Genomic DNA, 24817 nt, shown 5'->3' with positions numbered 1-24817 from the left:
TTATACAGCCAGGCCAGCAATCTGCCCGGCTTATCGCCCCCTGCGTGTAGCCTCGCCGTGTATTTCTTGTAATTTAGTCTACATAGCCTATCCCAGAGTCCGCTGCAGGTTAACTGTAGGTCTTTTATCTTATCGCTATTCTTCCGGCCGGTATCCTCATGTCATGTGAGGCCCTCCAGCTCCCTTTCCGTTTCCTGAAGTTCCCTTTCAATGCCCCCTGGAGCCCTTTAGATTTCGAAATGGCTACTCCACGCACCACCACCTTGAACGCCTCCCATACTGGTCCAACCAAGCGCACACTGCCCATGTTTATTTCAAAATATTCCTCGATGGCCTCCCTCAAATCCTCCCGGAACCCCTCATCTTGTAATGCCTCAGTCCTAAGTCTCCATGTCGGGATCTGCGCTCTGGGGGGTTGGTGTCGCCACTCTACCACCAACGGCGAGTGGTCAGATAGTACCCGGGCCTTGTATTCCGCTCCCACCATTTCTCCCGCTATCTCAGCCGCTACGAACACATAATCTAGCCTCGTGGGCAAGTCATGTGGTGCTGCATAGTGCGAGTATTGCCTATCCATTGGATGCAACCTTCTCCACACGTCTTCTAGGCCTAGATCTTTTAACAATGTCCCCAGTGCTTTGGCCGCCGGCGCCGGCTTCCCCGCTTTGTCGACTGACCTATCCATTTTCGGATTCAGGGTGCAATTAAAGTCCCCTCCCCACACCACCGCACCCCCAACCAGGGGGCTAATTTTGCTGTAAAGGGATCTAAAATAAGCCGCTGTATCATGGTTGGGGGCGTACAGATTTATGATATGCACTTCCCTGTTCTCCAGGAGTCCTGTCACCGCCACCATTCTGCCCTCTGGGTCTACCGTTGAGCTAAGCACCTGGAGCGGCACGTGCGGCACCACCCAAGTGATAACCCATCTAGCGTACGCAGAATACGTAGCCCCCACAACGTGTCCCCTCCATTTTCGCCTGACAACCTCCAACTTCTCCCTTGTGAGATGAGTCTCCTGGAGCAGAGCCACATCAATGTGCATCCTTTTTAGATACAGCATCCCTTTGTTACGTTTCAGATAGCTATTAAGGCCCCGTACATTCCACGTCACAATTCTGAGGTTACCCGATGCCATCTACTCAGTTTGTTCCCAACCCACCTCTCCCTCCAATGTTTCCCTTGATGGTTTGTTTTCCGGCTCTCCCCTTTCCCCCCTCAACAGTTCCCCCCTCCCTGTTCCCCAACTCCCATCCACTGCACACAACCCAGCTCCTCCCCCCACCCTGCCCTACCCCAACAAATGCCCAGCTCTATCCCTGGATCTCAGGCCCACCCGCGTCTGGTCCTGTCCCGTCGCCGAGGACTAGGACCCTGCAGGGCGTCACCGATCTAACAGTGACCTAACTAAGTATATTACTATTGGGTACAAGGGATGCCTCCCAGGAGCTCCCAGTCGTCTATTTTAGGATTGGTGCGTCCAGCGGGTCCAGCCAATTGATACTACAATACACTCCCCACAAGCTTAATACAACTCTATAATCAAGTCCCAATGTCTTGGCCATGTCACCCTAGGTGCCACAGCCGTCCGCTACTTATCTCCTGCAGCTCCCATCTGGACATCCGGTTCTTGAGGTCGGCCCTGCATGTCCAGCCAGTCCATTGCCTCGGTCGGCGTCTCGAAAAAAAGGGATCTGTTCTTATAAAACTCTTTCAACTTGGCTGGGTAGAGCAACATGTAGCGATGGCCTGCGTCCTTCAGCCACCTTTTCACCGATCCGAAGTTCATCCTACTACGCTGTACAAGCAGCGTGTAGTCTGGGTAGGCCGTGATTTTAGCGGAACCCTTTTCAATCGTTCCTCCCCTCCGGAAAAATTCGAGGATCTTCTCCCGATCCCGATAGTTCAGGATCTTTGCGATCAGCGGCCGCGGGAGGGCTCCAGGGGGCGGTCTCCTTGTCAAGGCCCTGTGCGCCCTTTCAACCGCGAACCCCTGGGTCAGCACCCTGCCTGTTATCTCCTGTAAAAGCATGGATTCCACGTATTCTGTGGGGTTTGGCCCTTCCATACCTTCCGGCAGGCCCACTATACGGATGTTATTGCGTCTGGCGCGCCCTTCTGCTTGCTCAGCTCTGTCCTCCAGATTGCCCACCCGTTGCACGAGGGCATGAAGCTCCTTTCCATGTGCGGTGCACGCCTCCGTGTTCGGGGCCATCTCCTTCTCCAAGGCCCCAGTGCACTCCGCAATCGTTCGCACGTCCTGTCTCAGCAGGTTCACCTCCTCCTGGACCGCTCCGATCTTGATGTCCAGGCCCTCCTGCAGCTCTTTCATTGCCTGGCCCAACTTAGTCTCCCAGGCCACCTTTAAGTCTGCGATCACTGCCAGCACCTCCTGGATCGTGCCCGGTGTTTCCGCCGCTGCCGTGGGGGTCTCCTTGCTCTTGCCCCCCTCCGCTTCTGGGGGCGACCTGGCGTAGGTCTCCATCGTGGACTGTCGGATCCTGGGTCTAACCACTTTAGAGGACATCCTGCTATGTTAGCTGGGCGAGGGCCTGCCGTGCCTCCCTCCGCACAAAGGTCCGGACCACTCTCAGCAGGCCAAGCATGTACTTGTATGTACTTGTCTCTTCTCTCGCGCCCAAAGTGGCCTGTCTCCTCCCATGTGCTCGTACCCTCTTGGTGTCGTGGCCGGTCTCTGTCGTGTTGCTTCCGTGGCCAGTGCTCGAGTGCGCTCACCTATTCGCTGCACTCCCTTTGTTCCCCCTCTTCCGCGATCACAAGGCCATCCGGCCCACAATGCCCAGGCCCAGAGGGGCCGCTCTAAGTGCAGGGGATCAGCAATTGTCTTGCATCGGCCCGAATCACTGGCCTGCGCCGATGTTTCGTCTAACTCTATGGGATTTCTCCCATCATCCCGTGTATACAGAGTTGATCCGCTGCGCTGTGGAAAACTGCAGCCACCACCGCCCGCTCGTTCGCGTCGGCCCCAGGATCCGCGGCCACCTAATTGGTGCGCTGTCACAATGAATCCTCCTGGGTTCCGCCGGCGTTCGATCCGATTACGCCGCGGGCCCAGCGTCGGTTATCAATGTGCTCGATGAGTCTCGGCAATGCACAGTCCGTAGGTTGTACCAGCTCTGGGTACGTGTGCCCACAGATGTGCGCGGCCTCAGTGAAGCAACAGCGCATTCCGGTCAAGTGCCGCGGTATGCTTCTAATCGCTGGTCTTGGAGTTCGATGCAGGGGCTTTACAGGACCTACATCTCGTGACCCCTGTTGTCCTCTTTGTCTCTGCCGCCATCTTGTTCCACTCGCCGATCCGCGGCCCGCGGCCCGCAGACGAGTATAACTCAGTGTCCTCACCATCCACTTGCATCAAAGTTTCAGCGAGTGTAGCCATCATCTTCACACGCATGGGCATTATTTTTCAGTGCCGGCCGGTTCCCGTGCACGCACTTCTCCTCCAGGATCATTGTAGGATCAGCGGAGCTCCACGAGAGCACGTCCATTTACATGGCTGTCCAAGCCACGCCCCGACCGTGGATCTTGTAGGGGGGTCTGGCATGGCAGGAGGCTGCGGAGCCGGTGCGGCTGGTGCACTCATGATGATGGCAAGTGTAGCGCTGCAAGTATCCGCGTGACGTCACGCCAGACCCTCTTGGCCAGCGGCTGACTGGCAGGGGCAGGGTAGTCGCTGTTGATGTAGGATCGATTCAAGTGTCCATGGGCCTGGCTCCGGCCCGTCAACAGCCTTCGTCTCCTAACGTGGGCTGGTTGGGCCTGTATTCCCAGCCCGTCGCGCCCTGCACGTATGGTGCTCTTGGCATTGGGCGAGGTGTGCTGAGAGGTCTGAAGCTGCCTTGGGGCCTGGTAGAGGCCTGTCTTTGTGTTTTGGCACTTGCTTGTGACGGTTTGTCCACCACACAGTTCGTATTATGTGTTAGCAGTGCTCAGACACTGCCGTCCGTGAGCCCCCCACCCCCCGTGACACAGAGACAAGGAGACCTCTTCTGATGTTTTCCATCTGCGTCCTTGTTCGTCTGTCCTCCTCGACCTGTTCATTGTCAATGACGGCGGGCTCCCTGTCCCCCACCTCTGGTATAACGTCCCTTGGGCATCGCTGGAAGAGAGCCTCTGCCGGTGCCACCCCCGTTGACGAGTGGGGTGTGGTTCGATTTTCCCGCAGGAACACATACACTGCCCTCTGGAAGCACTCGCCCTTTCCTTGGGCGATCCTGAAGACTTTGTTAAGTGTGCGCATCATGCGCTCTGCTTCACCGTTGGCCCGGGGCCAGAGTGGGGTGACTCTTCGGTGCTGGATACCATAGTCCTTCATGAGCTCAGCGAAGCTCTCACCCTGGAATGGTGCCCCATTGTCGGAGCACAGCACGGAGGGCAGGCCATGAGTGGCGAAAATCTTCTCCAGCGCCACCACCACGTTCTCAAATGCGATGGACTCTATGAACCTGACCTCCGGATATCGAGACCACTCGTCCACCACAACCAGGAAGTGAGTGCCTCTCGACGTGGACCCTGAGTCTGCATGCACGACTTCCCATGGCCTAGTCCCTCTTGGCATCGTTTCGATGGACGGTTCTCGCTGGGCCGGTGCCGCGGCCTGGCACCATACGCACGATGCCACAAACTCCTCCACCTTCCGCTCTAGCTCCGGGAACCACACCTTCTGGTGGAGGCGAGCCTTTGTTTTGGGGGCCCCTTGGTGGCCCTAGTACGCCAGGGCGATGACCTGCGTAACTTTGGCCTGGGGCACCACGATCCTCTCACCCCTTAGCAACAGCCCCGACTCCGAGAACGTCAGTTCTTCTCTCACTCACCATAACTGCTCCAGGGCTACTCTGGCTTCACATGTTCGGCGTTCCACCGCCTCCAGCACCGTCTTCCAGGCACCCCGCTGCATGGCCTCCCTCAGGATGGCAAAGCACTCGTCGCTTTTTGACGCCAGCTCCAGCTCTTCCACCTGCATGGAGTTTGCGGTGGCCGTTTCCACGACCAGGCGAACATATTCGTCGGCTTCATCCGCCGACGTGGACTCCTGCGAGCCCCCTCTTGGATGTCGAGAGAGGTAGTCCGCCGCATTGTTAGACCCAGGGCGATATATCAACGATACACCATACTCGAGCAGTGCGAGCATCCAGCGCTCTATCCTCACTGGTGGTCGGGATGATGAGCCAGCCATGATCGGCAACATCGGTTTGTGGTCCGTGACGACGGTCACGGGGCGCCCCAGGATGTAAAGGCGAAAATGTCTGCAGCCCCACAACAAAGCCAAGGCTTCCCTCTCAATCTGAGAGTATCTTTGCTCGGTGTCAGAGAGTGCCTTGCTGGCGTATGCTATGGGCCGAATCTCTTGGTCGCTCCCCACCTGAGTCAGCACTGCCCCCAGGCCATAGGGGCTGGCATCCACTACGATCTCTGTCTGCAGGCTCGGATCGAAAAACACTATTGTGTCATCCGCCGCCAAGGCACTCTTGATATCATCGAATGCTGCTTGCTCAAGGGGGCCCCACTGCCAGACGGTGTCTTTCTTTGTCAGAGATCTCAGCGGCTCTGAGCGGGACGGCAGATTCCGGATGAAGCGGCCACAATAAGTGACCATGCCTAAAAAGCTCCTCACCTCCGCCACATTTTCTGGCGGACGCGCCTCTTTTATGTCTCTCACTTTGCGGGGGTCAGGCGACACTCCATCCGCCTTAAGAATTCGATGGTGGTCTTCAGAAACTCGCACTTGTCCTCGTGTAGGGTAAGTCCCAGCGAACGAAGGCGCTCAAAGGTCTTGGCCAGTCGTGTCAGATGCTCCGTTTCTGACTTGGCGTACACCAGGATGTCATCGCTGATGTTAAGAACTCCATCCAGATCAGCCAGTGCTCCTCTTATGATGTTCTGGAACACCTCCGCCGTGGAAGACACCCCAAAACTCAACCTCTTATATCGGTACAGACCTCGATGAGTGGTGAACGTTGTGATGTAGTGGGACTCGGGGTGCAGGACCACATGATGATGGCCTGCTCTGAGATCCAGTTTGGAAAAGAACCTCGCCCCTTGCAGTTCCGCTATAATGTCATCGATGGTAGGGGTCAAGTGCCGTTCTCCCTTTATGGCCTTGTTGGGGAGTCGCATGTCCACGCAGATCCTCACTGCGTCGGGCTGTTTGGGCTTGCGTGCAATGACAATGGGAGACACCCATGGGGTGGGGCCTTCAACCTTTTCAATGATGTCCAACCCTACGAGATTGTCCAGCTCTTGATCCACCAGATCCGTGAGATGAAAAGGTACTCGCCGGTGCTTCAGCGCCACTGGTTGGATCGACTCATCGATGTGTAGCCGAACCGGCTCACCCACCAACTTCGAACAGGGAGCTGTGTTTGGCCAGGAGCACCTGAATGTCGTCCAGATATACAGAATAAGCGAATGTCACAATGCCCAGAGCTTCAGCCGCAGCACAGCACAGCAGTGTGTTGTTACTCACCGGCGTGACATAGAATCTGGCCCGTATGGATGAGTCGCCGTACTAAACTTCTGCCACGAACACGCCGTCCAAAGAATGGGCTGGTCGCCTCTAAATGCGAAAATACGTGCCCTTGGCGTCGTCAGCGTGGGCGGGGTCTGCATCGTGTCATAGTGCTGTCTGGCCATCACATTCACGGATGCACCGGTGTCCACTAGCATTGGTATAGAGTCCCCATTGACCACCACGTCGCATCTGGGCTGTCTCTTGGAGCGAGTTCTCAGCATGCTCACACTGGACACAAAGAAAATATTCTCATCATCCTCTTCCTCTTCCTCCCCCTCCTGAGGGGCCCCTTCGTCACCCTGGTCAACCTGGGCAACGTTTGACGCCCTCTGGGGGCAGAATGCACCGGCTTGAACAGGCTCCCTGGGCACTACCTTCGGAGCTGCAGTTCTGCACATCCTGGCGAAATGATCTGCGCCTACGCACCTGCCACACTTCACCCACGTCGCAGGGCATTCAGCCGGGTGCGGGAGGTCGTACCTGCATTTCGGGCACGGTGAGGTCGTTCCTGGCGGGCGCAGGCCCTGGGTGTTCATGGGGCGCCTCGCTCCGCGGCCTCTACCGACCATGCAGACTTCCTCCACCTTGCCTGGGCGCACACTCGCTTCCATTCTAGTTGCCCGCAACTCAGACACCTCGTGGCATCTTCCAAGTTCTAGGATGCGAGGAAGGGTGATGCCAGGCTTGCGCAATATTTGGTGCCGCAGTTTCCCAGAGGCGCACCCCTGAATGAGCTGATTGCGAATCATGACTTCCGGATCGTTCCATGCACATGGCGCCGCCAGTCTGCGCAGCTGCCCATAGTCAACACGTCAAGAGTCTCGTCATCCTTCTGTCGAGCAGTCCCCATGAGAAAACGTTCATAATCAGCATTAGCCATCGGCAGAAAATGATTATGGAGTGCATCCTTTGCCGCCGCAAACGACCCATCCGCTGGTTATAGGGACAGAAAAATCTCATGCACAGCTGGGCCAGCCGAATACAAGAGAGTAGCCAGCTTACTGTCGTCACTCGTCTCCATCGTGGCCCTGAAGTACATCTCGAGCCTGTCTATCCACATCTTCCACCTCTGTCCCAGGCTTGGTGTGCCCGAGATATCAAACTCAGGCATTGGCTGTAGGGACCCAGGTGGCTTAAGCAGAGGTCTTGGCAGGAGGGCGGGCGGAGGCTGAACCGCAGGAGCAGCGGCAGCAGCAGCAGCTTGGCTCATGGTGGATAGCGCACAGGCACCCCAGAGTATTTGAGTAATGGGGCCGCAACTCACCACCAGATGCCACCAGCACCTTCCTCAGCAGGCAGTCTCCTGACGCGGTCCCAAATGCCACCAATCTTCAGATGTGCCCCTCGTAGATGCACCGCTCCGGCCAGCAGGCAGGAAAATGAGTCCAAAAATTGAGCAGGGCGGGCCCCAACGTGGATTTGGCAGGCTTCCTATGGAGTCTCACTCATTCACTCGGTGACAAACAGTGAAAATGTCAATGAATCATTTGAAAATTGACACGTGCTGTTTCCAGTGGCTATCCGCCACTGGATGGTCCAAAAATGGTGTCCGGATGGCTCACAGATGCTTGGTTATGAAGCAGTGAGCATCCGAGGCCTATTAATCAAAATGGCCACCGGCCGCTGTGCCTCTCCCCTCTCCGCGGTCAGATTTCGCTGCAGCGCTCACGTGGGATCATCTGCGCTGCAAGCGATTATCTCCGCCTGTCCCAGGGAGTGGTCCGGTCCTCATTGTTAAGACGGATTTCTGAACTCTGTCCTGGAGGCGCAGAGGTTCGGAAGGCCAGCCTAATTTCTTGGAACAGGGTAACCTCTGGACAAGCCAGACCAATCAGGGTAACGATCGCGGCGGTCAAGACTAGGTCTCAAGAGGGGTGAGGGTGACTGAAAGCCCGCAATGAGCACACAAAGCAAGGACACTTACAAATTACTCCAAACAGGTGTTATATTAAAAATATATACACATTTATTACAAGGCCTTTGTAACATTGACCTTAGCGAGAAATCATAATAAAACTCCAGTAAACCAACACATACCAAACCAATACAGTATATATACAAATACAAACGAGTCTAACAAGTTAGACGCACGAAATGTGTAGACCACCTAGATGGGGAGGAAAACAGGCAGTGCGAATAATAATTAGACCCAATCCGCCTTCAGAGGCACCTAACTAAAAGGAAGTCCAAACCCTACGAAGAGTGGAGCCTTGTGCTCAAAAGTACCTGCACACGCTGGTGCCAACGGGAAAAAAGGGGAGTCTCTTCGAGGGAATCAGGCAGTTTAGTTCGGTGAACAAATGAAGATGAACAGAGCTCTGCAACTCAAGTGCAGCCTCCACTGGGGGCAGAAGCAGAGCGCGAGTACGGAAAGGCGTGCTGTTAGACACAGCGGGGAAAAGCTATGGGCTCCTGCAGGAGGGCGACCAGTTCCTAGCGATGCTACTCACCGGTCCCCGATGCAAGCAGACCCAGGCTTCTCCACGTCAGTTTCAGTGCTGGCAGGTTCAGATAGGAGCAGGGGACGTCTCGTCGTCGTGTAGATTCCGCAGCAGCAGAAGTTGAGTTGAGGACGTCCCAAACGCAGTGAACCCGCACAGTTTGTTACCACAGCAGGGCAACGGAGCGGCCGTGTGTATTCCAGCCAAATGTACACTCCTCTGTCAGACCGGGGAATGCCAAGTGTACGAATCGTGTGAGAGTGACAAGGACTCGTAATACAATGCAACCTGATGGCGGTTACAGAGCAAAACTCCTGGGTAGGCTGGTCAGTCTGCTGGATGGCCCAGAGACACTTCCGAAGGCTTACGTGCAGGAGATGGTGAAGATGCCGAGAATAGTTGTTCCCACTATTCCAAGGGTCGAAGTACCAGTACAGGCCTTCTCGTTCGATCCGAGGTAGAAAGGGTTTCACAAAGCGACAGCAGTGCAGAGGAGCAGTCCTTCAGCGGGTCACCAGCGATTCCTCGGTTCAGCCTCGTGGTTGCAGGATACTTGGCTCCTGTATTCCTTTGTTCGTGAGAACTCAGGAGATCGACATGGTAGTGGCGTTTCCAGCCCCCTCTTATCCACGGTTCCCTTCGCGCCAAAACGGAGGGGACCCAATGGGAGATCCGCTCATAAAACACTCACACCATCTGTGGACCTCATCACGGACCACGGGGGTCCCAGGCATTCACACCACCCTAGACTCTCTGGCGCCCAGGATGTGTATTGGGACCAGACATCCCAGCCCCCATCCTGGAGGCACACACAGGCCTGTAGAAGCCCGCAAAAGCATCTGTGTTTCGCGGGAAAGTACATGCCCAAATAAGGAAGGCCCCGGGTCGGCTCGACCTGTGGGAGGCGAAGGGGGCAAGACGGTCAGCGGACAGGACAAAGAGCCTCGTGGTCTGGCCATTTTGGGAGCCAGGCCACCATTTTGGACTAAGCGCGAGAAACGCGCTTAAAACGCCAAAAGGAGCTCAAAAACACAAGAAACGATCGCTGCCACCAATCCCGTCCGTGATTCACTTGCACCGTTCATTTACAATCCAAAGAGAGTATCTAGGGCCTGTAGAAGACTAGAGACCCAAGAGAGCAGTAACTTAGCTTACAGTGCCCTCTTGTGCCATGTTGCACGAAAGCTGCAACATGATAAAGAAACTACGGAAAACAGCGTTTCCCGGTACTGACTGTCTTAAGGGCATGTCAGTTTCCCCGTAAGAATGGAGCGAAAGCCCAGAGGAGTGCGGCAGGCAGAAGGCTGCACTTCTCTGGCAAAGTGTAGATCATGGTGAAAACAACAGCAAAAAGTTTAGGGGTTGCCACATGGAAGGAAAATTAGCCACAATTAAGAAATCTTTCCTAACACTCGTCGCCACTGTTAGCAGTGTTCAGACACTGCCGTCCGTGAGCCCCCCACCCCCGTGACACAGAGACAGAGATGTTTCTCGTGTGGGCTCCCCGGTGGTTGTGACGCCACCGGACACGCCCTGTTTATTTAACAGGGCACGCGATGGAGTGAACGTCACCCCGTCGCGTGCGCACCCTTAAAGGGCCAGCGCCACATTATGGGTTCAAAAGGGGTCCCTTTACTTGAAAAAGAAAACTTTCTTTTTTTTTCTTATTATCATTTTTTTCCTTCACCCCCGCTGTTATGGATGGCCCTAGGGGAGATCCGGGCCGTCTGCGGGCGTTTTATGCGCCCTGCAGTGTGTTGGGAGGCAGAGGAGGCTCTGCGTGTTGACACAAGGAGGGGGGGCACCCACCTGATGGGCGTGTGTGTCACATTGCTCCTGCTCCTGTGGAGCGACACAGTGTTCGGCTGCTGGCGGTTTGCCGCGCAGCTCGGGGTCGCTGTCAGCTGTGACAGGGCTCCGCGTGGAATGCTCAGGACGCTCCCACCTTGGGGCGCGAGGCCGGGAGCGGTGGCACGGCGGGATCACCGTCAGCACTGGAGTGTATGTTGGGACTGCACTGTCGAAGGACGCCGGTAACGGCGGGCAGCTGGTGGGATCACCGTTGAGCTGGAGGAGAAGCTCCGGCCCGCGGGAGAACTGCCTCGTCGCCAGTTGTTGGGCTCTACAGCCCTGAACAAAGGAGGACGTGACACAGGAGCTTGTGGAGGTACAAACTCTTTATTCAGTGTAGTAAAATGCTTGTAATGAAGACAGGAGTCTCTGAGCTTGTAACGTTGTATTTATTCTATCATTGGTTTCATGCAGGATGCACACAACATGTGTGCCTCAATAACGGAGGCCAACGGGCCTAATGTGGCTGGGAGGCTGCTGCCTTATGTTCGTGTCCAAGATTCATGAGGAGCGGGCCCCGTATGAGGAGGGCTCAGCAGGACGCACCTTATCGCGTCCTCCGCTCGTCTGTGAGTACTTCTATAACGGTTGCCGTGGTTATGTTCGGGACGAACGCGGCCTCCACCCACTTGGATAGATAATCAACCAGTACTATGCCATAGCGGTGTTCAGGTGCCATTGCTTCCAAAGGCCCTATGAAGTCAATGCCAAGCTTTGACCACACGGCTTCTGGAATTTCCGTGGGTATTGGGGGTGCTTGGCGGACCTTAAGTCTCTTGTCGCTGTTGAGACATTCGTGGCAACGTTCTATCATGGATCGAATCTCCTGGTCCATGGATGGCCACCAGTAAGCCTCTCTCACTCTGCGACGGGTCATGGTGTTTCCCATGTGGCCTGCATGGGCTCTACATAGGATGATCCTTCTCATTCCTGTGGGAGGAATAATCTGATCTGACTTCATAATTATCCCCTCCGTTTCAGATAGTTCGTCTGACACCTTCCAGTAGGGTCTCATGCCCTCGGGCAACGCCTTTTCACTTGGCCAACCTTCCTTGGTCCATTTGCGAATCATGGCCATGGTGGGGTCTTTCCCATCTTCCTCTTCCCAGTGTCTCTCACTGAGTTCCAGGTAATCTGGCGCTCTCAAGTCCATGATGGATGCAACTATGCATTCTCCATGAAGGAACGTGGTGGCTTTATCCTTACCCTCCGGCAGTCTCGACATGCAGTCAGCTTGTGAATTTTTCCAGCCTGAGATATGCTGGATCTCAAACGTGTACTCTTGCAGCTTGGCTGCAATGCGTGCCAATCTGGGTGTGGATACTTTTGTGCCTCCCGGGCTGAGCATATGGATAAGGGGCTTATGATCAGTCACTAACTTGAATTTGGTGCCCCATACATATGTCCTGAAATGTTCCAACGCCCATGCGCAGGCCAACATTTCTTTTTCAATGGTGGAATAGTTCTGTTCCGCCTCCGATAATGCCTTCGATGCAAAGGCCACCACATGTTCAGTGTCACCTTTCTTTTGTGTTAGCACTGCTCCCAGTCCATAAGCACTGGCGTCGGTGGTGACGACTGTTACCCACGCCGGATTAAACGGTTGAAGGCACGGTGCATCTATGATATGCTGTTTTATATTCACCATCGCCGTCTTTTGGGGTTCTTGCCATACAAATTCCAAGCCCTTTTTGAGTACATCGCGAAGGGGTGCCGTGGTCTCGGAAAACTTCGGTATGAACTCAGCCAGCCCCAGAAATGACCTTACTTCCTCTTTGCTGTTTGGTTCCAGTGCTTTAATGATTGCTTGCATGAGATTCTGTTTGGGACTGATACCTTTTTCTGAAATCTTATACCCTAAGTATTCAACTTCTTTCACTCTGAACAAGCATTTTTTATACCGTAACCGCACCCCTGCTTCTTGTAGATTGTTTAGGACAATTCTTAACGTGGCGTCGTGTGTCTGCTCATCCTCCGCATACACGAGGATGTCATCCTGGAAGTACACCACGTTTTTAACTTTCCTTAGCAAGACATCCATCATGCGTTGGAAAGCCGATGGTGCTGATGACAACCCGAATGGCATTTTGGTGAATTGGTATGTGCCAAATGGAGTGATGAATGCCGTGAGGGGTTTCGACTCTTCATGTAGCTGTATTTGGTGGTATGCATTCCTCATGTCCAGTTTTGAAAATATTCTGGCTTCTTTCATTAACAGAATGAGTTCATTTATGCTTGGAAGAGGGTAGTTATCTGTGATGACTTCAAGTTTAAACTGCGTAGATCTATGCATACTCTGAGTTCCTGTGATTGGGGTTTCTTTATAAGCACGACAGGGCTCAGCCATTCAGATGCTTCGATTTCTTCGATGACACCCTCCATTTTCATCTTTTCCAACTGACTTCTGAGGATGTCCCTTGCCGTGGCTGGTACTGGCCTCACTCGGTGCTTTACAGGGACCGCATTCCTTTTGAGCACTATTTTGTGCAGAAAACCCTTAATGTGCCCCGGCTCCTCCGAGAAAAGTGTTGGGTAGTCGCTTTTGACGACAGGTCCGCTCGTCACCCTGACCGACAGGACCTGATCTTCGGTGCTGGGATCCAGTCTGATTTTTAGCTTGTCTTGGTCGTCCCACCCTAGCACTGCTGGGCCTTCGTGACTGAAATAGACCCTGGTTGTGGTTTCCCTTCCTTTGAATTCTACTTTGGCTTTGATGTATCCTAAAAGTTCGACTGACGCCCCTCCAAAAACCGTGGGTTTGTGCCTCGTCATTAGCACTTGCACCTTTTCTTTTCCCACCATGTCCTTATACGTGCGAAGGGGAATGATCGTTAGATCCGGACCTGAATCTGCCATGACCCTTGTTTCCATGCCATCAATCTTGATCATGCAGTGAGGTTTCTCTCTCCTTGCTCTTGTGCTGTTCACCATGATGACTGTGGGTCTTCCTTCATCTTCTGAGGATGATTCTTTCTCCGTATTGCGATCTGCATTAAGGCTGGAGACTTTCTTGTTCCTCCACCGACACACAATAGAGAAATGGCCAATGCGTTTACAAATGGAGCACTCCTTGTCTCTGGCTGGGCACTCCCTGTCAAACGCCAGGTGTTTCGTGCTGGTGCACCTGTGACACTTTAGGGGTTCTTTCCTGTTCCCTTTCCCTTCTCTCGTGTCGGTTGCCAGCCTTTCTTTTCTTGCATGGAAACCCACTGCTTGTATTTCAGCGGAACTCTGGGCCCCAGTAAGCTCCTTTCGTCTTCCCGCCGTTTCCTCAACTGCTCTGGCGATCTCAATCGCTTTCTCCAACTGCAGTTCCTTTTCAACAATAAACTTATCTTGGACCTTCCGACTGTTAGTGTGGACGACCAACATGTCACATATGAGGCTATCCGCATTGTTGCCAAAATTACACAGCGCTGCTAATTCCCTCAGCTTGGTGACGTAATCGTCAACTGGTTCAGACATTTCTTGCCTTCGCGTGTAGAACCGTATCCTGTGGAGCACTGTGTTCTCTTTACTGGCAAACCTTTTTATGATTCTCCTGACCGCCTCCTTGAAAACATTGTCATTGTCGCCAGCCACCGGTATCGGGGTGAGACTCTCGAATATTCTTTGTCCTTCCACTCCCAGGGCATTTAGTAGCATGGCCCTGCGCCTCGCCGCTGAGAACCCTGCCCCACCTAGAGCCTCCACATATGTCGTGAATAGGGGCTGCCATTGTGGCCATGGGATGGCAGGCCTACCTGGAGTTTGGAGAAAGGGTGGCGGTGGCGTTGCTCCTTGCATGCTCCTCTGTGAGTTCTGGTGGTGATCCTCGTCGCCAATTTATGTAGTAAAATGCTTGTAATGAAGACAGGAGTCTCTGAGCTTGTAACGTTGTATTTATTCTATCATTGGTTTCATGCAGGATGCACACAACATGTGTGCCTCAATAACGGAGGCCAACGGGCCTAATGTGGCTGGGAGGCTGCTGCCTTATGTTCGTGTCCAAGATTCATGAGGAGCGGGCCCCGTATGAGGAGGGCTCAGCAGGACGCACCTTATCGCGTCCTCCGCTCGTCCCGTAGTGCGCGCGAAGCACGCGGGGGCGGAACTTTGGTCCACGACGAGATCTCGCGAGAGCGCGCGCTCTCGATATCTCTACATTCAGGATCTAGACTCGTACTAACCCTTTCCCACCCCCCCTCAGACCCCACCCCCACCCCCCACCTGTGTCATCGCTCACGTGCTCTCTGTGTCCATCTTAAAGGGACAGAGCCCTCTAACACCATCTTATCAAAATTAGTGTCATTACAACAGTGTCTACCGAAAGCCTACACAAAAGCCAAAACTATTGGCTTTGCCAATGCTTGTCGTATTTCCAAAACTGACATAGGCGAGAAAGGTAGGACACATCTAGTTACTATTACTAGGTTTAACTTGCCAGACAGAGTACTGCTCGGAGCCAGAAAGCTGCCAGTCAACCAAATATATCACAAGGAGCTAGTTACTTCCCCATTGCATTGCCTTATTGTTGCTCCAGTCTTCTGATGTCGCCCCCTCTGATTTTGTGATTTCTGTATAGTAATTAATCGCTCAACTTATTTATTTTAGCATTTGAATGCTGGCTAATTTTATTGCTGAACTGTATTTCATTCATTTCTGCAGACAGCTCGATATATCAAATAGTCCCCGAGAGTAGAAGCATGGCGTCCGCGGGTCCTTCCCATTTTGTTTTCCTACGAAAGATGGTTACCGCTGCACACAGTTACTTATTAGCTACCGAGGGGGGAGGGACAGCACTTCTTGTGGGTGGGGCTTCGCGTGGTAGTAAAGGGTGGCTCGTCATAGTTAACAAAGTTACCCCCAATTAAATCATATAATGCAGGTGGCGAGAGTGTTTCCGTCATAGATATTGAGGCAGACCGTTTAGACGACCAGATTACTCAGCGCTGTGTTGGGGGCATGTCGCGATTAGCACGAATCGCCATAAGGAAGAGTTTTTTTTCGTAGAGGGCGTGGTTGTTGTTGGTCCTGGTCTGGGCGGGGTTTCCCTTGATTTTTCCTACCTGTTAAATTGCATGTACGTTATATCGCGTTTGATCGTTTTTCTTGTACAGCCCCCATGTTTGCAGTATTGAGACCTGCTGCCCAAAGGGCCGGCTACCGGCTGTGGGTCCTGCGTGCTGGGCTGGGTTTGGCCCTCGGCTTCGGTGTCGTTAAAGGGGAGAGCCAGGGCCCGATGGAGCAAGGGGACTTCGATAGAGCCATCTTGGCGAGCAGAGAGCTGGTCAAGAGGGTTAAGGTGAGACTTGCAGGGTGCGATGGATTGCAGAACCCGAGTGAAAATATGGTTGTAGGGGCCACTCCACAAGCTATATCTGCATATATTTTCTATTAAAAGCAGTCACTGTAGTCACATTTGGAAGAACCTCGCGCCGCCTCCGTCGGACATCCTAGGGCCAGCCATGCCTACTGTTAGAGAAGAGTAAGATAAGTAAAGTTGGATAGACTTCTGAATGTTATGGGGGCATGGACCTGCTGTAGGAAATATGGAGACAGAAACGTGCTACAGGACCAGAGTGTGAAGAAAATTACTATCGCTTTGCAGTAGTACAGGCATGCAGTGGAGTTGTTTAAGCTTTCTGCTGCCATAAATGCCCCTTCAGTCCCATCTTGTCAGTGTATGGGACCACAACAAAGTAGGGACATTTTTGTATGTAAGGACATGAAAACTTTACTGCTCCGATAATTCAAACATAGCTGAAAAAGTGTTTCCATTCCAGCCCCAACATTCCCAGGATTTGGAGAAGACGGGGGTGCTCGAGAGTGCAACCACTACAGCTATTTTGTTTAGGTCATTTGCCTACGTTTGGTTAGAGAAACTTCTTTTAGTGGAATCAATCGTAATACAAACTGCCTGCCACACGGACACACGTGAGGGAGAATTGAAATGAGTAATTATAGGTCCAATGCTGATACTTGGTTTCTATTGAGTTACCTGCTGCCACTTCATGGGAAGCCCTATACAATGGTCTATAACAAATGTTTCAGGCAACCTAACAATTTCTACATGTGAACTTGTCAAATGGTAAGCTTTACTTATTAAATATATGCAGGTGTTCGTCTTATAAAAGAATGTTAAGTAAAAAGAACTACATCTTCTCGTGATTCTTAATGGGCATTACAGCTCTGGTTTTAGCACAGCGCACAACGAGGATAATGCAAGGTCAGATCTTGTGCAGCCAATGTACCTTCACTTGCTGGGCTAATAACGCCATTATACGAGAACATTTGAAAACCTGCCTAGGGACGGATGCTAAAGTTAAGACGGTTCGAGAAGATGCTTGGAACCTTGGACTGAGCTTCTTATGGTGGAAGAATGGACAAGGGACACCTGCATATTCATGGGGGGAAGCAACTGCATTGTCCATAATATCCGACACCCCAAGAGTGAATCTGGGTTATGGATTGGAATTTCAAGCACATTACCATGTGGGTGTGTTTATGATATGGGGCGTGCCAGCTTAGTTTTAAATGTTGTTGATTCCTTATGGTTGCTTGGACTATATTATACCACAACATGTGGAGACTTGTAGAACTGCTACTTTTGCCAGTAAAAGTACACCTTGTACTTAATATCCATTGTCTTTACCAATTCATGGAAAGGTTGCACCCATTGGCTAGTGAGTGCCATTTGACTCTGGCCAGTAAGAAATAGTGTGCTGTGTGTATGTATATAATTGAGGTGGCAAGTGACTTTTTATGGCTATCTAGTAGCTTTCAACTTAGTTTTTGAACCCTGTGTTGCTTATAAACCTAACCTGTTAGGCGTAATGTGGCGTATTTTGCAATTGTTCTCCTGGCAGTACTGAGCAGTGCAGATGAATTGTGGTTAAAGACCCATGATAAAGCTAACCCGGGATGCTTTTTTTTTAATTTGCATTTTTTTTTTAACTTTGTTTATTAGTGGTCACAACGAGATACATAGCACCTTTTCACACTGCACCTTATACAATTGGAAAATATACATTTTACAGTCATTGTATTCATATATAAACATATAGTTTAATCATCAGAGGTCATATTACACAGGTCGACTCTGAATGGGCCCCAAATGTCTTTGGGTCTGCAGATCGGGGGTCTGGTCAGGACATACTATTCTTCAGTTTCATTTACATGCGTTAATTCACAAAGAAATTGGTTCATGCACGGTGGACCCGCACTCTTCCATTTTTGTAGGATGCACTTTTTAGCCACCGCACATGCAATATTAAATGGTCTTCTCAGAACATTTGCCTATGTCTCCAAATAAATATTTTTGGGGCATCAGGTCAGGGGGGATCTGTCATTTCCTCCAGCGTCAAAACCACTTCTTTCCAGAAGCCTGCCACCACCCGACATTCCCAGTACATATGCCAATCTCCTGCCTGTGGCTTCCCGCATTTAGGGCATGCATCAGAGACCCCCAGGGTGAATTTTGCTATTTTGTCCAGCGTGTGCCTGTTCAATGTTTTAAATTGGATTAGCCTCAGTCCTGCATTTAGAGACCCCTTCTTAGTGAGTCAGCAATATCTAGACCATTTCTCCTCCCCAATGGGCGCCTGCAAGTCCCTTTCCCATTTCTCTTTAATTTGATTAGCTGTGGGTGTATGTATCTGTACTGCTGAATACAGTCTGGAGATTCCCAGGCCCTCATTAGCGGTCACCAACTGTACACATGGGTGTGGCTGGGGCTCATCTGGAAACAGCGGCCATTTTTTCTGAAATGCCGACCTCATATGGTAATATTGGAGTGTCCTAAGTGGCCCACCTCCCAGCAGCTCCCGTAGGGTTGCAAATTTCCCATTTATAAACATGTCCCCTATTTTCATTTCGTTATTCGGGTCCCAGGCCTCCTGTATAGTGGTGTCATGCGTGGGGGGTATACCTGGGAAATTCCATAAAGATATTTCTGGGTTATAGGGCGTCGTCAATTGCAATCTTTTGTATATAGCCTCCCATGCCCTGACCGTACAGCTGACTGGGTTGTATTCACATGTGTCTTTGCATTGCATGTCGAAGATAACTGATCGTATATTCGTGGGGAGTGTGGTGTATTCCTCTATCCATGCATGGGGTTCCTCATATGTGGTGCTATACCAATATTTTGCAAATTGTGCTTGTGCAACATAGTAGTAGAGCTCAGTCGGGGGCTGCTATACCGCCAGTGGAGTATGATTCCGTCATCTTTTCCCAGCTTATTCTAGCTGTTTTACCATTCCAGAGGAACGCCCCCACCATGAATCGGAGTTTGGTGAAAAACGTCCTGCCCAGCCATATGGGGATATTGACAAAAATGTAGAGCAGCTTGGGCAAAATTATCATTTTAAAGACAGCGACCCTGCCGTACAACAATATCGGAAGACGCCCCCACATCTGAAGCTTTGTATTAATCGTCTGTAGTGTAGTATAGCGTGAGCCTATCCCTGGACACAAGAACCCCCCAGGTATCTAATGTGGTGCTCGGACCATTTGAGTCCGTTTAGTACGTCAGGGCATTTGGTGGCTGGTGTGAGCGAGAATATCTCCGACTTGGCCCTGTTTACCGTGTACCCCGAATAGGCTGCAAAGTCTTGTATTTCCGCCATTATGGGTGCTACATTTGTTTCCGGTTCTGGGATATATAATAATGTGTCATCAGCATATAGTGATGTCAGTTGGGTAGACCCCTTCATTTTTATGCCTTTGTCAGCGTGCCGCAGTCTCACCGCAGCTGCCATCGGCTCTATAGTTAATGCAAACAGCAGGGGCGAGAACGGGCACCCCTGCCTGGTACCTCTACCCCACAAAAACCATTCAGAAATGGATCTATTGTTTAGCACCCGAGCCCCAGGTTCAGTATATCAGTTTAACATATCTAATGAAATTGGGACCCATCCCGAATGCCTCCAGAACCACTAAGAGATAAACCCAGGAAACTGAATCGAAGGCCTTCTCGGCGTCCAGGGATATTGCTGCTGTGCTTCTTTCCGGGTCCATCTGTGCCATTATGCCAAACAGCCTACGGAGGTTCAGGGCCGTGGACCTTGTCGGAATTGACCCATTTTGATCAGGATGAACCAGGCCAGGGACTGCCGGCAAGAGTCTATTAGCCATAACTTTCGCAAATATCTTGGCGTTGGTGTTTGAGTGACAGGGGCCTATAGGAAGATGCATCCTGTGGTGGTTGCCGTGGCTTGGGGAGCACCGTGATCACCGCGATCACCGCCTCTCTCATGGAAGGGGGTAGTATGTTACATTCGAGGGACTCGTCCGACACCAGCATCAGTATCGGAATGAGCTCTTCACGGAACTCTTCATAAAATTCAGCCCCTATCGCGTCTGACCCAGGTGACCTAACCAATGCCAACGCTTTCATTGCCTCTGTGATCTCTGCGGATATCGGCTGATCCATCGCCAAGCGATCCTCCTCCGAGAGTTTGGGGAGGGCAAGAGTCGCAAGATAAGTTTTGATGTCGGCGAGGGATTTCTTGTCTTGACTAGAGGATAGTTTTTATAGAATTTGACAAATTCCTTGTTTATTTCCTCCTCCCTCAAGAGTACCTCCCCCTGTGGTGTTCGTATACCAGTGATCTGGTTGGGTTGCTTGTCTTGTTTGAGTTTTTATTTGCATTTTTAAAGCACTCACACAGCCTGGGGGCATCGAGGCGCTGTTACAGATTTTTTAATTTATTTTTTGTTGTTGTCTTAGTTGCATATTTATTACGTGCTTAAATACCCAGATGTTTCTAAGCGCGGACCCGGGGATCGAACCTGTGTTGCTTTGTGTCTTGCTTCCAAGGCGCGCACATTGCCACTGAGCTATCCTCCTGGGATGGTATGCCATTTGCCTGCTTAACCACTGGGCAGCTTCTGTAAATATGGCTACACTGATATCTTGGCAGAACACACCAGAACTGTCGTCTTCATAGCTGTGACATACAGCATGTACACTTGGCATACTGTGTTATTTTTTTTTCTCTCACCCATCCACGGTTTTGCATTGCATTTCACAGGCTTTTTGATGTACTTGCACGTTTAGATTTTTCCTTCGCCATTTGAACACTTCACAATCTTTTTCATGCTTGTTGGCTTCAGATTGCTGAAATGGGGTAAGGGACGGGAAAGTAGTGCTTGCTTCCAACTGTTTCAGAGCCCACCTGTGGGCACTCTTCTCTTAACTTAAAGGGATGGTCTAGTAAAAAATTTTATTTAAAAAATAGATAGGCCACATAAAAAAAATATACTAGCATCCTGCGTTTTAAAACTTCCTATGTAAAATTTTGAGCTATTCAAGCTCAAAATTTGAAAAAACAAGCACAGGGGCGCCGCCATTTTGTGAAATGTAGGCCCTCCTGTGCTGGCTTTTGCTTTTGCGGCACTAATGAAGGAAAAGCCAGCCAGCTGTAGTAAACAAAGTCTACCGCTGGGTGGCTTTCCCTTCATTAGTGCCGGGACTCGGAGGACGCGGACCGGAGACCAGAGCAGGAGGAGGAGCCCGGAAAACTTAGAAATAAAACCGCAGCTTGTATTTATGTTTGCAGTCGCTTTTAAAGCGACCACAAACATAAATACAACGTTATTGTGTTGGAAACCGCAGCGTTTTCCAACATAACCGCGTGTGTTTCTGCCTGCTGTGGCTTTCAATTTGGGTCTCCGGTGCTCAGGGGAGCACCGGAGACCCAAAGTGAAAGCCACAGCAGGCAGAAACACACGCGGTTATGTTTACATGCCGCGTAGTGTTTCTACCTGCAGCTGATTTCCCATTTGGGGCTCTCGGCTCCCCGTGGGGAGCCCGAGAGCCCCAAATGGAAAAGCAGATTCCGGCAGACACAAGCGGTTGTTTTCCGCAATGCCGCGTTGTGTCTGCCTGAATCTGCTTTTCCATTTGGGGCTCTCGGGCTCCGGAGCCCGAGAGCCCCAAATGGTAAAGCAGATTCCGGCAGACACAACGCGGTTGTGTTGGAAAACGCTGCGGTTTTAAAACCGCAGCGTTTTCCAACACAATAACGTTGTATTTATGTTTGCGGTCGCTTCAAAAGCGACCGCAAACATAAATACAACGTTTTTAAAGCTGCGGTTTTATTTCTAAGTTTTCCGGGCTCCTCCAGCCCGGAAAACTTAGAAAAAAACCCGCAGCTAGTGCTTATTTTTTGTAAAAAAAATAAATAGCACTTACCCAGATTCAGCTGCAGCTTTCCTGCTCTGGTCTCCTGTCCGCGTCCTCCGAGTCCCGGCACTAATGAAGGGAAAGCCACCCAGCGGTAGACTTTGTTTACTACAGCTGGTTGGCTTTTCCTTCATTAGTGCCGCAAAAGCAAAAGCCAGCACAGGAAGGCCTCCATTTCACAAAATGGCGGCGCCCCTGTGCTTGCTTTTTCGAATTTTGAGCTTGAATAGCTCAAAATTTTACATAGGAAGTTTTAAAACGGAGGATGCTAGTATTTTTTTTTTTTTATGTGGCCTATCTATTTTTTAAATAAAAATGTTTACTAGACCATCCCTTTAAGGCTAAGCATGCTTTTAATATAATGAAATAAAGTTTATTTGTTAACCTTTTACTTTTTTTAAAGCAAAAATTCTGATTTTAGTGATAGTTAAAAAAAAAAAAATAAATAAGTTTGTCATGGATTGGCACATGAACGTACGTGTGTATGAAAAGCAATTGCTTAGCAAGTTGTGTGTGTGTTAGGAAGGGCCTCAGTAACAAGTTTGTGGGGGGGGTCAAAAATAATACCAACAAGGGCTCTGGGTGCTTTGCATAACATAAGGGATGATTGTGAACATGGGAATGACTACAGCTTTTTGATTGATTGCATATTAGTGATAAGAGGTGTATGAGTTGCACCCAGAACTACTACCACAACCCCTCTACAGTATGTCTTACATGATGCATGGATACTATTGCTACGGTAACTTGTATCCCCTTATAACTCTCACCTCACCTAATCGCTTTATAGTACAGCCCTAATCTGCCTGTTGCTCCACAAGGCGCTCTTTCGGATAGACTAGCACGGCTTGATTGCCGCATTGTACCCCAATATGCACGCGCATCTGCCCTCCAAATATTGTTGTTGCCATTTTTGCCTTACCGAGGGATTGCTGTGGCTCACTCTACCTATCTGAATGACTGTTTACCACCGTTTGATCGTATGTGGCTCGGTTAATTTGCCTACCGGATGCTGTTGCTTATTTGAAGGTACCAGTGCTTTCCTTGCCTACCGCATGCCCAGTGATTGTGGCGTAGCCTTACCTGATGCTGCTGTTACTCGAATACTAGTGCTTACCACACGCCTATTGTTTGTTGCCTAGCTCCATTCGATGTTGCTGTTTATTCCAATGCTTTAGTGCTCTCCATGCTTACTGCATGCCTATTTATTGATTGTAGCGTAGCCTTGTTTGTGGCTGCTATTTACTTGAATGTACTAGTGCCTACCGCACGTCTATTGATCGTGGTGTAGCCTTACTTGATGCTGGTGTTACTTGAACATATTGGTGCCTATTGCACACCTATTGTTCGCTGCTCAGCTCGATTGATGTTGTTGATTATTCAAATGCATTAGTGCTTTCCATGCTGATCACATGCTCATCGAATGTAGCTTGATTTACCTGCCCCACTTGACATAGCTCCTCGTCCTAGTGTCCAGCAAGCTAGCGCGCAGCAACTGCGTTCTACCCTATCTCTTGTCCCTCCAACCAGCGCTGCGTGTCCCTTCTTCCCGCTATACTGGTATGCATCTTGTGCGCACCCCGTCCTTTACCAACACAGAGTGCCCTCCATCCCACTTACATAGACACCCTAATAAATGCGCAGACTATCCTCCCAGACATCAATGCGACATGGAGGAAACCAGCTTCTGGTGAATGTTCCCCACAACATGTTCGCTCCTTCCCAACTGTGGTACTACCCACTACTATTCTGCCCACTATACCTACTGATACTGGTACCTTCTCTCCTCAGCGGCTCTTCTGTAAATCAGCCATCCCACCTCACCATGTCAGTCTTTCGACCTCACAGCCATAAACAATTACCTCGACTGCCTATTCACTGCCCCCTACTGGACTATCTCTGCATATGAATAAGACTACAACCACAGCGCCCCTAACCATCAACCCCTAATGCCCCTGCTCTCTGGCAGGAGCATTTTGCTACCAAACCTACACCTAACCAACCTTGTTCCACACTCGCCAGGAACTTCAGACTAGGATCCAGATTCACCCGCGCTTCTTACCGTCCCATCCACTGCACCTCCTCTGCAACCAATCCACTGGTCACCCCTTACCTTAGCATTTCCACCCCTAACACACTTACCTCTTCTGACGTCACTTCACTCAAGCACAATATAAGCACACCAAGACACCACTATCAAGGGTGCACTTATCAATGCCAGGTCTCTTACGGCCCACGCACTTGATATAGTGCATCTCATCACTACTCAAGATTTAGACTTCCTTGCTGTCACTGAGACCCGGCTTCATGCAGCATCCGGTGCCCTCCTCTCACTAGCCATCCCTGATGACTACACTATCATCAGATGCGATTGCAAAGATAACCACTCTAAAGGAGGTGATGTTGCAATGTATCTGTGCACTAATGGCATGTACTATGGAGCCTGTAGCAGGACCGTTTGTTCTAGTATTTTAATGCAAATACATTTTGAATAAAAATCTATTTTTTTTTTTATTTTTTTTTTTATTTACTAACATTTTAAAATCTGTTTATAAAACATGGTTGTGCCTTTATGTTGAGCGGTTATATGGTGAACATGTCTGGTCTGAACCTGTCAAATATTTTATGGTTAAAGAGGTGTTGGTAGTTATGGAGTGGGTGACAACCTGTGCGTCAACTGCGAACTGATAGCTAGGAGGTGTTGCAGGGAGCGGTCAAGATGTGGCTTTCAGGGGAGGAGGCCTTCACGCTACACAAGCTGGCATGTAAGCATTTTAAATAGTGAATGACCGTGGTAGCTGACATCGATCAACAATGGCAGGC

General features: G+C 50.8%; 1 protein-coding gene across 2 annotated transcripts in view; it reads left to right on the top strand.

Moving 5' to 3' along the window:
• The first annotated feature begins 15742 nt into the window (after nt 1–15742).
• The window catches only part of LACTB (lactamase beta), a 1309212-nt gene continuing 1300137 nt past the window's right edge, over nt 15743–24817 (top strand). Inside the window, exon 1 of one of the 2 annotated variants that reach the window (XM_069624465.1) lies at nt 15743–16108. In XM_069624465.1, coding sequence (XP_069480566.1) covers nt 15929–16108 — 180 coding nt within the window. In that variant the 5' untranslated portion in view covers nt 15743–15928. The remainder of the gene's footprint in view (nt 16109–24817) is intronic. The other variant, XM_069624466.1, reaches the window with a different exon arrangement.

The sequence above is a fragment of the Ambystoma mexicanum genome, chromosome 11 (assembly GCF_040938575.1).
Source record: "Ambystoma mexicanum isolate Mex_15411 chromosome 11, UKY_AmexF1_1, whole genome shotgun sequence".
In the NCBI taxonomy this organism is placed as follows: domain Eukaryota; kingdom Metazoa; phylum Chordata; class Amphibia; order Caudata; family Ambystomatidae; genus Ambystoma; species Ambystoma mexicanum.
Note: the sequence above shows the minus strand (reverse complement) of the source record. Positions and strands in the feature narration are given on the sequence as shown.